Source organism: Paralichthys olivaceus, chromosome 22, assembly GCF_024713975.1.
Source record: "Paralichthys olivaceus isolate ysfri-2021 chromosome 22, ASM2471397v2, whole genome shotgun sequence".
In the NCBI taxonomy this organism is placed as follows: domain Eukaryota; kingdom Metazoa; phylum Chordata; class Actinopteri; order Pleuronectiformes; family Paralichthyidae; genus Paralichthys; species Paralichthys olivaceus.
In genome coordinates, this window is record NC_091114.1 from 8,531,830 (window position 1) to 8,549,347 (window position 17,518).

General features: G+C 41.8%; 1 protein-coding gene across 4 annotated transcripts in view; it reads left to right on the forward strand.

The window, feature by feature from the left end:
- LOC109634956 (ADAMTS-like protein 1) overlaps positions 1-17,518 on the forward strand; it is a 91,492-nt gene that overhangs the window by 58,027 nt on the left and 15,947 nt on the right. For 3 of the 4 annotated variants that reach the window (XM_020095829.2, XM_020095828.2, XM_020095830.2), the window contains 12 exons: positions 1,264-1,391; positions 6,950-6,995; positions 7,384-7,620; positions 9,224-9,350; positions 9,894-9,968; positions 11,022-11,179; positions 13,466-13,577; positions 14,123-14,261; positions 14,348-14,398; positions 14,486-14,690; positions 15,823-15,970; positions 16,065-16,149. In XM_020095829.2, coding sequence (XP_019951388.2) covers positions 1,264-1,391; positions 6,950-6,995; positions 7,384-7,620; positions 9,224-9,350; positions 9,894-9,968; positions 11,022-11,179; positions 13,466-13,577; positions 14,123-14,261; positions 14,348-14,398; positions 14,486-14,690; positions 15,823-15,970; positions 16,065-16,149 — 1,511 coding nt within the window. Of the gene's footprint in view, positions 1-1,263; positions 1,392-6,949; positions 6,996-7,383; positions 7,621-9,223; positions 9,351-9,893; positions 9,969-11,021; positions 11,180-13,465; positions 13,578-14,122; positions 14,262-14,347; positions 14,399-14,485; positions 14,691-15,822; positions 15,971-16,064; positions 16,154-17,518 lie in introns of those variants that run through there. The other variant, XM_020095832.2, reaches the window with a different exon arrangement.

Sequence of the window (17,518 nt, forward strand, 5' to 3'; positions counted from 1 at the left end):
CAGAATAGATGCTTAGGTGTTCAGTTTATTGTGGAAAATAACAATAATTTTCTTATTCACCACTTTAAGACCTCCAGTGAATGGCAGATCGTTTAATTGAATGTTTTTGCATCTCCTTTCCACTGGGCACATTCCTGCTGTGTATAGGAGGTGGGTGATCTGTCCAAGTATTAGTTCCAAGTCTTTTTTTTTTTTTTCATTTTGCAGGTTTTCATCCATTCAGCAGGCATAAGACCAATTTTTCCTGCTCTTCATTCTCGCTGACAGATTCTGAGTAGAATACCTCCTCGACAGCAAAAGCAACGTACTCTCCTTTTCACATTCCCTCATTTTTAGACAGTGCAGCTCTCTGACTTCATTCAATCAGCTCTGCGAAGAACACAGAGAGGAGGCTGTCGAGCATAACCGAGAAAAATAAATACACCTCACATACTGTAGATGATCCACATCACATGACAGTGCCAGGCTTACAAATAAACATCTCCCCTTGAGCAAGGTGAGTCCAATACAGTCGAACCGGCACTCAAAGTACAATAGGACCTTGAGAAGCGAGAGAGATAGAGACTTTTGGAGAGGATCTTCCTTATTTTTGGCTGTCCCTCTACATCTGAGGTGCACGTTGCCCTTGCACCCGAAAATTATTCTTCTCATAATATTGATTTTGGACTTTTGGAATTAACAGAGTGGAGGGAACAAATGTGAAGGCCCAGAGCTTAAGAAGGGATTTCATAACTATATGGGATGACTCGGACAACTGAAATATGCACGAGGGGGAGAAGTGGAGAGCTTTTGATTACTTCCCCTGACCATGTGTCTCATTCTGTCACATGCACTCCTGTTTTGTTTTCAGCAGCTCTTTGAAATTGTGGCTCTTAGAGACAGTGCTGCCTCTTGGTGTGCTCTCATTTAACAGTTTGAAAATGCTGAGTTTGGATTGACTTTGCAGTAAGAGGCAACAACTCGTGTAAGTTGGAGATGAAATAGGAATATTCCAAAAGCCCGATGAGAAAAATAAGGAAGTAAAATAACTCACTTTCAACATGACACATGTGTGAGTGGGTCCTTGTACAACTGTTTAGACAGGTAGTCTAACACATAGCCTGCTGTAAATGGAATTTGTGTCACTGCGCTGTTTTATCTCAACTAGCACAGAGAGAAAGAGTTATAATGTGAAACTGGAAATGACCATACCGCCTATGACAGTTAGCATAAACCGTGTGCCTCCTTTCTTCCTCAAGCCTTGTCTCTTCCTCTGGTGTGTAGAGCTCAAGGACGGCCCGCTCGGAAGAAGACAGAGACACGCTGTGGGATGCCTGGGGCTCGTGGAGTGAGTGTTCCCGCACCTGTGGAGGAGGAGCCTCGTACTCCCTGCGACGATGCCTTAGCTCCAAGTAAGGCTTTCCAAACCTGTTGCATACACACGGTAACACATCTAATAATTCCTTGCTTACATATACAAGAATGTGTGCATTTTCAGGTTAGAGACTCATTGACCGTCAGATAAATGGAAGCATTTCATGGTCAATTCGTAAGCCTTTGCTCAAACACTATCCAAGGTAAATTCCTTACTGGGGTAGGACTGGTTTCCATTAAAGCACCACATCATGGCCTTAAGATTCAAGGGAGGGAAGGAGAATGATTTTCTCTACTCATAGCTGTTCTGCCAAATAAATCCAGACGGCGTCCCTAATAATGTGAGTAAATCTCATCAATCGCTTTGTTTCCCATGGGCTGTAACAAGAATGCGTATGTTTTGTGAGGGGTCAACTGTGATCACTTGCACATCCACCCCCTAAGGAAGTCTAGACGGCCGTATGAGCCTGAATCTTTAATTCATTTGTGACAATAGGGATGTGATTTTCAGTGAAGGCCTGATTATGTATCTTCACAATTGAGAGTATAACAATCAATATCCCGTGCTAAAGTACATGTCACTTTTAATAGCTGTTTTTTGTGGTAGCGCTCTGTACCTTGGTTGAATTCCCACTGCTCATCATCTTGGTTTCATACCGGAACTCATGCTCTGGACCTCTCCGACTTTTCATCCTTGTGCCAAAATACACCAGTTGGTTAGACTTAAAGCTCATCCAGTGGGCTTCAAGATTAAAGCTCTGGGCAAAGTGGCCAATTACAAATGGATTTGAAAAAAAAAAAATGGAGGAGGATATGTTTTCCATATAGAAATGCTGTCACATTTATAGACTGGGAAATAGCTTGAGGGTGACTTCACTGCATTCCTTTGCTTTACAGTTCCTGGAAAGTATCGCTCACTCTGTAAAAGGTGGCCGGTCACTGAGGGGTGCTTCAGCGGGAGCCACCGTGCAGCAGTGACAGGAAGTGCACATTTCCAAAGACACACTGACCAAACGGAAAAGATCACACTTGCGGTCACAACAGAGATGTAGTCTTAGTTGTCATCTACAATGAATCCATCTTCACTGGTACATGAGAACCAGACTGAGAAGTATAATGCTGGGGACACACCGGAGGCGGAAGCACCATGAAGCGCTGTGAAGCCCTATGAAATGCTGTCCGCTTCCTTTCGTCGCCCATGTTAATCAATTGGGACGTTCACACCGGCAGTGAAGCACCGCTGCACTGTGTTATAAACACAGAGGACTGTGTTCTGTGGTATCAGCTGCTGCCATTTCTCTTTGCTTGCCCAGAATTCTTTTGGTCAGGCAAACCTTGCTACTGGCTGTAAAAGCAGTTGACGTGTTAAGAGGTGTTTGGGGTTTGAGGTTTATGTGGGATTGTCGGGACTGTATGCATGCGTAAGTTCAGACTGTATGTGTATGTTTACAAACCTGTGTGTCCTTTGGCATTGGCATGTATGGGGTTCTTAAACAAACGGTCAGACCCTCCGTCGCACCTCATCCCACCTCACCCCACTGCTGCGTGGGAACGAGCGAGCGGTAGCCTGGCCCCGGGTGGCAGATCAAACAGCGTCATTAAAAAGCACAGGGCCCCGTGTGTGTGTGTGCGTGTGTGTGACTCCTTGGAAAGAGTGCCTGGAAACGGGCCCGCAACACCCTCCAAACCAATACCACTCCAACTCTCTGACCTTTAATCATACACACCGAATACACACACAGACAGGAAGGACACATTGCTACTGCAAAAATACCGCTTAAGCGGGTACATGCACGGGTACAAGTACAGACTAAACACAGATCGCCTGGCCCTCATTAGTCCCACCCGCACAACACACTTAACTTGATCACAAGATCCATTATGAACAACAGCATAGCCAGGTTGAAGCAAGCGTGGACATATGGATTGAGTGCCATGTCTAGAGAAAGCTATTATTTATGAGGCATGTGGTTGGCAAACACTCAGGATATCAGTCTCTTTTGTCATTTATTATTATAAGAAGAATGTCTCTCTTATTTTATTTAGATTTCCACCATCAGGATATAAAGATAAACAGTATAGTATGTAAGTGTTTCTTGATAAAGGATGTTTTTACTATTCATCGCATCATTAACTTGCAGAAATTACAGGCAGTGACATTAAATGTCTGTGGTGTTTTGGAATTACACCAAATGTATGCCACAGCTGTGTTTAGGGTCTGTGCTAGTTAAAAGGGAATTTTCTCTGAGGCAAATTACCTTGCGACTGGCACCATGATAATGTGTCTGGCATTACAGTGTAGGGGACCACCTTCTGTGTGGCCCGTGTCGTGCCAAAAACACCCCCCCTCCCCCTACGCAGTAGCACGATTACCACTGGACACAAAATACAGCTGTATCCAAGCAGCATGGTGACGTCATTGTTGCAGTGGTTTTCGAGTTTGGCATTTTGTCCAGCGCCTTCTTGGTTTAAAAAAAAATCCAGAGGTAACTGTATTTGTCGGGGGTGAGCCTCACTGAGAGAACATGCCCATCTGCACCATGTGACCTTCTCTAGTTGTCAACAGTATTAACACCCCCAACGAACGCATTGCTTTATCGTCTATTTTTCTCTAAATGGGACCATTGTTTACAAAATAAACATCATGCTGCACTGAAGAGTTGCTACTAGAGATTGAGATCATAAACTCCTCAGGAAAATATTTACTGATAAGTAGGCTCATTACCTCCTAGACTTCTATAGAAACTGACTTTTGAAACCAGTAGAGTCGCCCACTGCTGGACATTAGAGAGAATACATTTTTCGTTCACTTGCGCATCGGTTTCACTTTCAAGACACGGAGTCTACGTCCATTTATATGCAGTCTATAGCTGTATCTCATGGGAATGTCATTAATGTTGAGGATATTTGATGTAGTGAACAAATTTAGCTGATGGCATGGAAAGACAGTGGAAAGAGTGATGAATGTCTGAACCAGTTTTAAAGCATAGTTGTTTAGACACGTCTATAAATATAAAAATATAAAATATTAATTATATTAATGTGCAAATGGAAATCCAAGGTACCAAAGTCACCAAAGTACGGAGGCTTCATCCTCTGGAAAATGAGTGTCCATACAAAATATTCATAATCCATCCAATCTGTGTTGAGATATTTCAATGTAGATCAAAATACTGAACTAACCAAATGAGGGATGAAGCTATTTCCAGAACCATGCCACTATAGCAGAGCAAAACCAGCCACACGGTAATTAAAATCAGAAACAATATTTCTTCTTGAGGGCATAAATGTGCTCTGCAAATTGTGTTGCAGTCTGCTGCTCATTTCTTCAGTTTTCCTAAACTGATCAATAGCAGAGCTCACAGCATGAGCATATTTCAAGCATTACAAAATCAACCACATTTTCATGCGTCTACTTGCTGCATGAGTATCAATATTTGCAGAGTTCGTGGAGCCATACTAGCAATTACTTTCAATCTAGCAAGAACAGTTGATGACATATATATGGACATTATGAGCATGACAAATTTTTACTGCATACCCACTATAAGAAGTTATTACTTAAACTTTCTTTTTTCATTACAATAGATCTTGCTTCTTTTCTTCTCTGACAATGTTACTGGCATGCAAGATGGTAGTTATACTCGATGTGCAGCCTTGTGTGTTATTAGCTGATCAGCAAATCCAATATAATTGTAACGTTCGCGTGTATTTGGCAGAAAAAATCAGGGTCATATAGTTTGTGAGTTATGTGTTAAGTGCTCCAGGAATTCCGATATTTCAACCAAATCGTTTTTTCCCTAACCTGTGATGATGCCATTATGAATCCCTGCTTCTGCTTAGCCTCCACTTTGTAGCTTCCAAAGTCGAGAGGAAACAAAAAGGGAATTTATTTTTTTTCCATTTGCCTCTGTTTTTCAAACATCTAGATTATATATTGCTCTGCTCAGCTGATTTTCCACACTGATCCAGATCTTTATTACCTGTCTTTCAACTCTTGGTCTTTGAAAGTTGTTTGGGTTCAAGCCCCATGACCTGCTGTTTGGCTTGGCAGAGGGGACTGTCTGAATTTGTCATAGGGTCTAATGTTCCTGCCATGCCACACAGTCCACATTCACTCCTGCCTCGCTTTTATGGAATAATATTGTAAAAACTGTTTTAGTCCTTGTTCGTGCGTGAGTCGAAACTCTGCAACGTTGCCTCCAATCATGATTCCAGATTAGCTGAGGGCCGACGACACTGGAATTCCTAATAAGTTCCAAACTCAAAAGACAATCCTTTGATTAGTTTCCACCGGGGTCTCGGATAATTGGCCTATCGTAGTCACCATCAATGGTTTATCATCACTCGGCATCAAAGCACAAAGCAATCCTAATTTTCAATAAGTGGTTAACTCCACAATTTGGGCAAAGACACTGCAGACTGTCATGGACGGAGTAGTGATCCAAACTGCTCCAATCTGTTCTGCAGACACAGACTGCAGACACGGCTCTGCTGTCTGCTTTACTACTGTATGTGCAGCACTGCTGGTTTATTAAGCAGAGGTTTGTTTAAAGACTAATCACTGTGACAAATGACAGTGTGTTTTAGTGGTTTTAGAGCCTGTATTCCAACTGTTCCCTTTTTTCTCAGGTTTAATTTGAATTTTTAAAGGCCTTTATTATCTTTCCTGATTTGTGACACTCTTCTAGTTTGAAATCAAATGGATTTGGGTTTGTATTTGAAATCCAACATGTTAAAGTCAGATGGTAACCGTGGTAGACGAATGAAAGTCACAGTGTTCGCATGCTATCATTGGCCTGCCCCCAGTTCAGACTCACAGATGTTTGTGTTTCCATTGCCATTTGTCTGTTAACAGGATTACGTTAAAACTACTGAAACAATTTTATTGAAAATTGGTTGAAGCCAAGGAATAACCCATTAACTTTTAACCATCTAGTTATTCTTGTTGTATTTATATACTTAACATTCTTCTAAAAAAGACACTCCGATTGCATATTTGTCAAAGGAGAACACATTAAACACAATGGTAATTGTGGTAAACATGGAAATAAATGTCTTGTCATAAATCAGGTATCTGTCCAGCATAAACACTGACATTGGCAGGACTAGTAGACCTCATGGGGACCACAGCCTGGTCTTAATGAGGGAAAACTTAATTTCTTAGGTCCTGCATAAGGTTAGTGGTGAGATGTGGATCATGGTTAGGTTGCGGCATTAATTGGTCACGATGAGGGTTCGTGATAAGGTTTTGGTTCAGCTGTCAGCAATGAATAGAAGCTGAGCAAACCTGTCTGTGTGTTATACCACCATCCTGATGCACAGCACAATAATATAATTTGCTATCCCCTCTAATGTACACCTTCTTTATCAATGCACAGTCACAGTGTGTGAGCTTAACTGTTAAATCTCAACTCATCATTCTGCCGAACCATGGCAGCAGGAATCCACCCGCTGCTCAGCAATTCAAAAACATGATGAGAGTCAGTGGTTGAAATACCAGCTGGCAGGTCACTGGTGTTCATTGTGGTTTGTTTTATCATTTACCCCCAAGGCCACTTCACTCATATGTTCATTTTCTCTTTTTCATCTGCAGGACCTGCGAAGGGCAGAATATCAAATATCGCACATGCAGTAATGTGGTAAGTTTAGCACACTCATCTTTATGTAATGGATGTCTGTGGAGCCTTCAAGTGGTTTTCTCTCAAAATGAACCGATACAGCAATTGTGATGGAGGATTCAGTGTGGTGGAACTGTGAAAATATTCCTCAGGCTTATGTTGAAGAGGTATAATTTAGTCATCTTGGTTCCTGTTGTTTGGACGAAAGTGAGAAGTTGTGGTGGGGAAACATCAAACATACATTTTGTTTTCATTTAATCCTGTAATCTGGTAATTACATGCAGCAGCCAAAAATTCAACCACTGAGATGTGTGGAATTAACAATCTTCTCCCCACATATTTCTACACTTTATCCATGAGTGATTTACACAGATTCTATCTCAAATATTCTTGTCCGTGTTACGCTCAGGACTGCCCTCCAGAAGCTGGTGATTTCCGTGCCCAGCAGTGTTCAGCTCACGCAGACGTGCGACACCAGGGTCAGTACCATGAGTGGCTGCCTGTGTACAACGACCCGGACAACCCCTGTGCTCTCAAGTGCAAAGCCAAAGGTTCGGGCCTTGTGGTGGAGCTGGCGCCCAAGGTTCTGGACGGGACTCGCTGTTACACCGAGTCCTTGGACATGTGTATCAGTGGAGTCTGCCAGGTAGGAGACTGACTCCGAGACTTTTAATGTTTTTCGCCACTGAAGAGTCGATTTCTTTTCATGTATCTATTGTGGTAATCACAAGAACCCAAAATACTTAATTGTAGACTCACAATATTGTGAGAGAGGTGACCTGTTCGTAGCTCTGTGTGTCAGTGTTTAGACCTTTGCACAGTTTTTTTGGGATCCCAAGAGAAACTTCTCAGAAACCAAAACATCTGATTTAGGTCAATTGCTTTTAAGAAAATCTGAAAAATGTATTTTTCAGACACTTGGATACCAGTGAGTTGGGAGCAGCCACAGGCTTCTTGGAGAACTTGAGCACAAATATGCAGTGCATTTTAAGAAAATCTGACAAATGTAGTGCATATTTGTGCAAAGTATTTGTGCTGCTGCATAAAATAAAAACTTCAGTGAAACATCTGACTAGTATTTAGTTTAATTTGATCAAGAATGGAAAGGCACTTGGGGAACTTTGGGGTAAACCCTAACCCAAAATTGTATTTACCTCCACTAAGGAGGTTATGTTTTTTTGGTTGTTGGCAGGATTACTCAAAAACCTCCATGATATTTTTGCAGAGGTGGGGCATGATCAACAGAAGAACCCATTACATTTTGGAGCAGATAAGCATCAGGAGTTGGATCCTTTAACACTGCAAAATTGAGCATTTTCCTACAATTTTGTGCATTTCTGATGAAATAATGCAGATCGTTAGTTAATTAGCACTAATATCTATGAACAGGGGACATTTTGTGTGGATCTGGGTAATGATTCAAGGTTTTTTGACTCAAAATAAATATTTTTAGGGGACTGATCTTTGTTGAGTTACTGTGCTGTAATAAAATCTCTTCAGCTGTGTCAGACAATGGATATTTTGCCTGCGCTTTATGTAAACAGTAATTCACTGGTTCACAAGTTGCAGCTTGACAGTGCATTTGGCTGCAAGAAAACTGATGCATCGTATATAGGCTGACTGAACATCATGCCATCTGCTTTACAAATGAATATCCAATGAGAAGAACAGTTGAGACTGGGCTTTTGACTGGCAGTCCAGGAAATAGTTCAGAATTTTAATGCACTCTCCTACATGCTTAAAATCACACTGGGGTTTTTGGTTTTCCTCACCGATGGAGACTTCGGAAAAACTGCATCAATCAAATATGGATGGTTGAAGATATTATTTAACAGAAAACAGTGGGGGAACTTTTTTATTTTTGTAAAAAGCATGATCAGTTCACAGTGGATGTTTCATGCTATCTTAATAATGCAAACAATAGCAGTGGCATGAGTGTGGAAGAATCCAGAGCGTTTGGTTTGTTTGGATCATTTGATGACAACATTTACATGGCATGAGGAGAGACATTCTATTTAAATCTAAATTGAAGGTTTAACAGAACCAAGATGTGTTCTTTCACTGGGACTTGTTTTCTTTTTTCCTTTTCTTTCTTCTGTTCCTTACATATTTTTGCACATGAACCTAATGTACATTTACTGCCGAATGCTTAAGCTCTCAGAAAAAAGTGTCAGGTAATCATGTCGCTGTAAAGTCTTGGATTAATCTTTTTTTCTTGTTGTTGTTCCTTATTTTTCTTTGTGTTTCAGATTGTAGGTTGTGATCATGAGCTGGGGAGCACAACAAAGGAGGACAACTGTGGTGTCTGCAATGGAGACGGCTCATCCTGCCGACTTGTGCGAGGACACTACAAATCCCAGCATGCTTCAGGAAAAAGTAAAGCATCTTCACTCAAGGCAGTCGTTTGTTCAGATTTAAATAATAAATTCTTTAAATAATTCATCCTTAATGAAGCTGACAGTTTTACGGATACAAATGCTGCCATATTGCTCATTTGGTGCCAGATTTGGGGCATAGAGCTGTGGTAGCGTGGTCCTGCTGATACATGTGCTCGACCTAGTGCGAATCAGCCCCAGCTGTCATGACGATTTTGTCCCATCAAGTAACTAAATTAAAACCAAACTTACTGGAAAAATAAACACTTGAACAAACATCAGTATGATAAGAATGTCCTAAAATGACACATTTGACTTTTACTCATACCGACTTTTTATAATTTGGTCCATGTCACTTTAGGTAAGTGCAAGACTCGATCGATAGTTTAAAATAATGTAATTATATTGCTGAAGTTGAATTACATTATTCTCTCTCTCACACACACACATTGCCTCGTGTATTTACATTGAGGTGTATTAGATATTGATTTAGATACTCCTTCATGCCATCTCTCTCTCTCACTGTCTGTTTGTCACACCCAAGCTGAGGACACGGTCGTCGTCATCCCCTACAAGAGTCGTCATGTGCGTCTGGTTCTGAAAGGCCCGGATCACTTGTGTAAGTCCTGGTAGGTCCAGGGTGCCCTTCCATCCAAAACCGTTGAACATGATATCGATATTTGGCAGAGTATTTTTTTATTAAAATGCCAAATATTGCACTTTTCAACCCAAGTGTCCTGCATGTGCTGTTTGAATTATACTGCAGGTCGTGCTATATTGTAGTGTGGTTCAAGAAACAACAATTTCTTGATAAATATTGTACTTTCTGACCTTTCTAGTACAAAAAAAAAGTATCACCCAAATAACAAGCTATAATTAACATTACATTTTCTGCCTCTCTCATTAAGACTGTTTTTTAAAGGTGACTCAGAATAGCCAGAAGAGGTATTTATTTCTTCCCTTTGCTCTGGCTCTGAGAAGATGTAAGACTTCCAGCAAATATCACTGATGTCAAAGCACCAGCACCAAACTCCCCGCTGAATCAAATCGATAACAAATGCTCCATCTCTGCACCTATCCCTCGCTTCGATGGTCATTTCCTGAGCTCGGCTGAAAGTGCTTCTCTCTCTCAATTTTTTCATTAAATATTTCCCCATTTCTTTGTTGGCCGCGGGCACTTAAATTGTAACCATCTGTCGGCAGACGCTGAATGCCGCTGGTTACCGCTTGTTCCTGTGTTTCCCCCCCCCTGTTTTTGTTTAAACGTCTTTGCTGGAATCACACAAGACCTTGTTAGGCCAAGGTTGACGTGAGGTCAAACAATGGAAAAGCTCAGTGCAGCGCTGGCCTGCTCGCAGAACTACATGAGGGAGTGCCAAGCGAGAGTCTTTGCCTCGTAACACAACAGACACACTGTGTTCTTTGTGTGTAACTGGACTGAAGACCTCAGATGAATGAAAGTATCTCACATTTTAATCACTTTTTCACACTTATTTTTAGTTTCATTTTGTGTTAAGATGAAAAGGCGAGAATTGACTGTGTTGCTGAAAATGAAAGCGAAACTCAATTCTCATGTTGGTGGATTTTGTGGCCTTAAGTTTCTTTTCCATTTCCTCTCTCTGGCCATGATGAGTCCATAGTGCTCTCACCTCCTCCTCTGTTTCCTCTTTAGATGTGGAGAGTAAGACGCTGCAAGGGGTCAAAGCTGAACTGGTCTTTGACGCAGCAGGGCAGTACCATCTGGAGAACACCACCCTGGACTACCAGAAACTCTCTGACAAGGAGATCCTGAGAGTCACTGGCCCACTTGGAGCTGACTTCACTGTCAAAGTAAGAGCTCAAATGCATCAATCCCAGTGACCCCAGTTAAGATAATTAATATTTTTTTATAATTAACGAACCAATTTACTACATAACATGAAACAAGTTTTGTTTTTTTAAGTGATGAATCCACAAGATGATCAGCATACTGCATTTTCCTCAGCTCTATCCAACACTTTTCCAATTATCGTTTCCATTAGCTCATAGTTTATGGCTTTCATTCACTGTCTCAGCTCAGCATGTGTGCAGGTGAGCATCATATTGTTATTATTGCTAACTAATTCAAAAATAATTACTTAGCAGCATCGACAAGATCGAAAAGACGAGGACAGCGCTCTTTACCCTAACCCTAAAATCAAGTCTTAACCTTCAAAAATCCAATTTAATTTGTGAGCACCAGCCAAAATGTCCTCACAATGATGGTATTGAACCGAAATTGGCCCTCAGAATTATAGAATTCTGCTCATAACTGCTGGATGTGTTAATAAGCAAAAGAATGCTGCCAAAAAAGTGGCCAAAAAATCATTTATTGCATGTTTAAAATCATTTCTGGAAAGTTTTACAATGTCATCACTTCAGCAACTGAAACCAGCAACCTTCAGACTGCCTCCTTATGGGCTTTGCTTGCAAATGATCCCAATCAGCTTCAGTCCACTCCATAGCTGACATCACAGGGACATTTTTGTTTTCTTTTCCGCAGTTTAAACCAAAACCTGTAGTTTTTGCTACGCAAAGCTCTGAAAATGGTGTGGCCCCAGCCAAACTCTACTCTGATAAGTTTCCATGAACTCCCGCTGAACTCACTGTGGGTCTTGCGGAGGTCAGAGCAGATTCGATTTTGGATGTGTAGATTTAAAGATATCAAATTGTATGAGCGCGCCACTTAAATATGAAATGCAAATGAGGATCTATGTATTTTTGGAAGCAGTGTGTCATGCAGTGATAACAATAGTAGCTCACAGAACTGGTGCTCCAAATCCAGTGGTTGACTTTAGATGTATTAATGCCAAAATAAATGTCTAACTGTCAGCTAATAGTTGATGAAGCTTGGATTTGAATCACGATTCAACGTCGAGCCTCAAAGAAATATTATCATAGGACTGCTTATCAAATGTCACATTTTAGTTTTGTGAAATAACAATTCAGTCATTCAGTAGTGGAGCAATGGATCTTTTTCTGTTACGACGCCATGACACAATGATTACAACATCATTTTTGGCTATGTTGCTCACACACACACACACACTCACACACACACACACACACACACACACACACTCACAAACACACTCACACACTCACACTCACACACTCACACACACATATTCTCAGACTGGGGCCGGAGAGTGGACATTAAAATGATCCAGACCATGTACTGTGAAAACTTCCCCCTCATAAACATGAGTCGGGCTCGGACAATAAATAGGAACTGGGGAGACAGAAATCTGAGAGGAAATATTGTGAATGTGTAATTTTCTAATCTGATGACAGTCAGCTCAAGTTGCAACGCTGGAAAAAAGTTTGGACAAATGGAAAATCACATTAGAAAAGCTCCCTGGCAGTATTTCCACTGTAAACACATGAATGTAACAATGAGGTCTTGTTGTAATAATCTGTCGTTGGGCCACAATATGTTTGAGGTGTGAGGGTAGAAGAAAAAAAAAGTGTTTATGAAACACAATATCTTCTGTTTTCATTATTTCAATAAAACATAAAGAAATCTTCAACGCTCATCCAGGAAATTATTAATCACTGTGTCCATCCAGCAGCTGTTTGACCTTTCAATGAGCAGAAATGAACATATCCGGTTACTCAGCATCAAATTCCTCCGATGTCTCTGAGTGGAAAAAGAACATCTCTTCACAGACTCCAGTATGTTTCAGTCATCTGCTGGTTTTGTTAAAGCTGTTATACTTTCCTCTGCCTCAGCCCTTTTCCCTCCAGTCTCGCGTCTTGACTGATTTTTTTTTTTTTTTTTTGCGAGGATTTGTGACATCGACTGCTGAATAACCAGCATCGGTTGTACGAGGAGAGAAATCAGTCTTTTTGAACACAACACAGAAATACAAATCATAAGAAAGAAAAAAAATCACTAATAACAATTGATGGCTTTTTGATTTTATTTTCATTCTTGGGCTTTTACTATTACAGTTATGTCCGGTGAAAAATGGTCACAATTTATTTTCTGTCAATCAACTAATCTATTAGTTGACTTATCATGTTGGCTCTATGATATTTATCTAAATAGCTCAATATATCTCTTAAATTGTGATGCCCTGAACACTGTTGGTGTAGGTCCAGTTGACCAGTGGAGCAGACAGCGTGATCCAGTACATCTACTACCAGCCGATCATCCACCGCTGGAGAGAGACCGACTTCTTCCCCTGCTCCGTCACATGTGGTGGAGGTAAGCACACAGTTGAACTGCTGGCATCAGAACTTTTAAACTTAATGTCATTTTAATCAGTTGCAGATTTGCAAAACGTACTGCTGGTTACTCCCAGGTCTCATCTTATAAATCCCTAGCTTCTTTCGAATCCCATTTAAAATAAAAAATGTTACAAAGGTTTTTAGAGATGATTGACATTGGCTCTTATCTACACTGACTAATCCTATTTATCAATTTATAGAATTCTATTTCATTGTTCTATTTACTCTGCTCATGTTCCATTTTTTCTTCCTCTTAAAGCACATCGCAAAGAAAAGTGCTATAAACAAATGTATAATTTATTATTATAAAATGGACTTGATTCCTGAAAGTTGCCAACTATGTAGATTTTTAGTCACCTGATTGACAGCTAAGCAGCACAGTGGTGCAGTGGGTTCGAACGTGAATCTGACCCGGGCCTTCGTTGCTTTGAATGCATGTTCTCCCTGTGCCTGTGTGGGTTTTTCTCCTGTTACTGTACTATACGTTCCCTGATGGGACATGTGACATTCCCTCTTTTGTAGGTTACCAGCTTACCTCTGCAGAGTGCTTTGACCTACGCAGCGACCGAGTGGTTGTGGATCAATACTGCCATTATTACCCAGAGAACGTCAAACCCAAACCCAAACTGCAGGAATGCAACATGGACCCTTGCCTGGCCAGGTTAGAGAGTAAAAAGTACAGACGTCTGTGTCAAAGATCTGTCTGTTGCAAACCCTCATTTCTTCAAATTTGATTTTACCTTTTAGTGATGGGTACAAGCAAATTATGCCGTATGACCTCTACCACCCCCTGCCCCGGTATGTACTCAACTCCAGTGAGATGAACACAAATTCTCCCAGAATGCATCAATCTCTTCATGACATGTTAACTTTTTACAACGTTAGATGGGAGAGCAGTCCCTGGACTGCCTGCTCAACTTCGTGCGGCGGGGGCATCCAGAGTCGCTCAGTGTCCTGTGTAGAGGAAGACATGCAGGGAACCATCACTCTCACAGAGGAGTGGAAGTGCCTCTACTCCCCGAAAACGGCCATCCTGCAGCCCTGCAACACCTTCGACTGTCCCACCTGGCTAGCACAGGAGTGGTCACCCGTAGGTCACTCTGTTTTAGAATTTTTTCCACATCCCTGGCTTTTATAAGTTGCTGTAAAGCATCGCAAAAGCTGTGTCTCAATTCAGGGGCTGCATGCTTCAGAGGACGCGGTCTACCCAGCATCACCAGCTGGCCTCGCCTTTATTGCTGTTACCAAGCAACAAAGGTGAATTTGCAAATGCCGAGAAAGTTTCAATGCCACTTGTTTTTTTTAAACATGCATATCGTTAGCTGTGTGGTCTTCATTTCTCGAGGATGGAAGGACGCATTTGAAGGAGCCTTTAAAATTGGACAGCCTAGTTACGCTGCTGTGATGCAATCGGTTCTCTAATGAGGCCTCCTTAGGATGCAGCCCTTGAAGTTCAGCAAAAAGTGCCTCTTAACTGAAATAAAGAGATGTTTCTTTGTGACCTGGGACTGTTTCCCCCTGAAAGTCTGCAGGTCGCTTTTTAAAAACATCCAAATATGCATACCTGTGATTTTCTCGTCGAGTAGCGTCCTCAAGATGCTCGAACCTCCTGCAGCTGCCAAGTTAAAACACGCCTCGCTGTGTGATTAAGAGAAGCACTGCAAACACCACCACAAGTCTCCTTCACCCGTCTCCTTTGAACACACCATCCAAAACATACAAAGCTTTAATAAAAACCCTTAAGTCAAGCAGCACGCACGCAGTTCTTAAACTTTCTTTAGGCCATTCACATCCAGGCTATTAGGATGGTGCATGTGCATCAATCTGACCTTCCTGGTTCATTTAAACTTGTAATGGAGTTTCAGTCACATTCACCATAAAAGGCCCCACAGGACTTCCTCATGGGGATTTTTCAACCTCAGCACTCATACAGGCACAAGTAGAGGCACGGAGAGTCAGATTTGCAGCCTCTTAAAAACCTGGGATGCTGTTTATCCAGCACATTCTTCCTCTGCGTTTTAAATGCTTGTTTTGGCAGAGGGTGGGCAAAGTGGACTCCTGAGCAGTGAGCTTTGAAAGGTCTCTTTATTTAAGTTAAAAGCTAAGGGCTTTCTGAAGTAAAGTGGTCCTAGGATCAGGCCTCGACATGTTAACCTGTCTGCGTATGGCAATTATCATCAGTGGATAGGTTTTTAATAGATTATGTCGGCTGTCGTCATCAGTGCACGGTGACCTGTGGACAGGGTCTGCGCTACAGAGTGGTGCTATGCATTGATCACAGGGGGCTCCACGCTGGAGGCTGCAACCCCACTACCAAACCCCACATCAAGGAGGAGTGCCTGGTGACCGTGCCCTGCTACAAGTCCATAGGTGAGCCGTTTTTGTCACGTCCGAACCTCCAAACTTTGCTGACTTGTGAAAGAAAGTTGGATTTCCATTGTCCTTTCTGGGTTATTTTCTCCAGATACGCTCCCAGTTGAGGCGAAACCTGTGTGGCATAAGCAGGCGATAGAGCTGGAGGAGGAGATCACAGTGACGGAGGAGCCAACGTAAGTAACTTTTCTCATCCCTGTTAGTCCCTTCCTTGTGTCCAATACATGTCAGAAGCAATTACTTTTATATTTTACTTGACTGCTCTTAAACCACAAGCGGTTTTTACAAACCCCCAGTTTTTATGCTTCCACACTGGTGTCAGCCAGGGGCTGGATGTTTTTGGGTTGTCCGTCCATCCTATTCTTCTGGTAAAAATATTCAAATGTTCAAGTTTACTGTGACCTTACAAAACACATTTGTGGTCTTATGAATGCAGCATCTCAGGAACAGCTTGAGGGATTTTCCCAACGTTCACTTGAACGATTAATTTTGGTGCTCGGAGGTCAAAGGTCAAGGTCACAGTGACCTCATGTTCTTGTGAACAATCAGGAACACCCTTATAGAAGGTGAAAGGTCACTTTGACCCCCTCAAAAACGCATTATCTAACAGATGCAGAGAGAAAATCCTTTCAAATTAGGCACAAATGTTCATTTGGACTCTTGGATGAACTGATTAGATTTGGGAAGTTCAAGATCACGTTGGTCACGTTGGCCTCACAAAACATGTTTTTGGCTTCTTGAACAACATGATGTCTCAAATCTGAAGAGAATTTTTCTTATTATAACCAATTATCGCTTGGACTTAAAGATAAACTGATTTGATTTCAGTGGTCAAAGGTCAAAGTGAAAAAAAACTATGTTGTCTAAAACTACACTGGTTGGTGGAGACATTCTACCACTGGGCAGTAATTCTAAAGTAATAGTGTGTGTTCAGTAATTCCGAACACACACACACACACACACACACACACACACACACACACACACACACACACACACACTTGTCACCCAGATCCGATGCCGTGTTGAACCTCAGTTTACTGTCAGAGGTGCTAAACCTTTACAAGCCTCCTACGGTTCACTACCCAGAAAACCCGGGAGAAAAAAAAATCACAGCATTCATTTCCCCTTTTCAAGGAATTACTGTCGCTCTTCAGGGTAAGGAGGCAAAAGTCAGGTCCCAGGTACACTGTTTCAACAACAGTTTTCACAGTGCACAGTTCAAAAGTAACCTGGAGGTGAAATTGAAGGAGACAGGAGCCGGTGCTGCCAAGAAAACCGTGGCTGCATCGTGGTCGTGTTCATGTCAGGTGCTATTTTCGTCAGCTTGGCCGTCAAAATGAGCAGCTGTAGCTCCCCATTTTTTGTAGCTCCCCATGACGCCTTTCAAAACATGCACAGGTTTGTCTCATTTCACAACTGTGCGAAGCAAATGATTGTCAGACGCGGTGGCGGATCATCGTCAAGACGCGCACAGAAGAATCCAGCCCTGCTGAAGACAGATGTTTGATGATACTTCAGTAAACATGTGCATTGTCAGGTCTG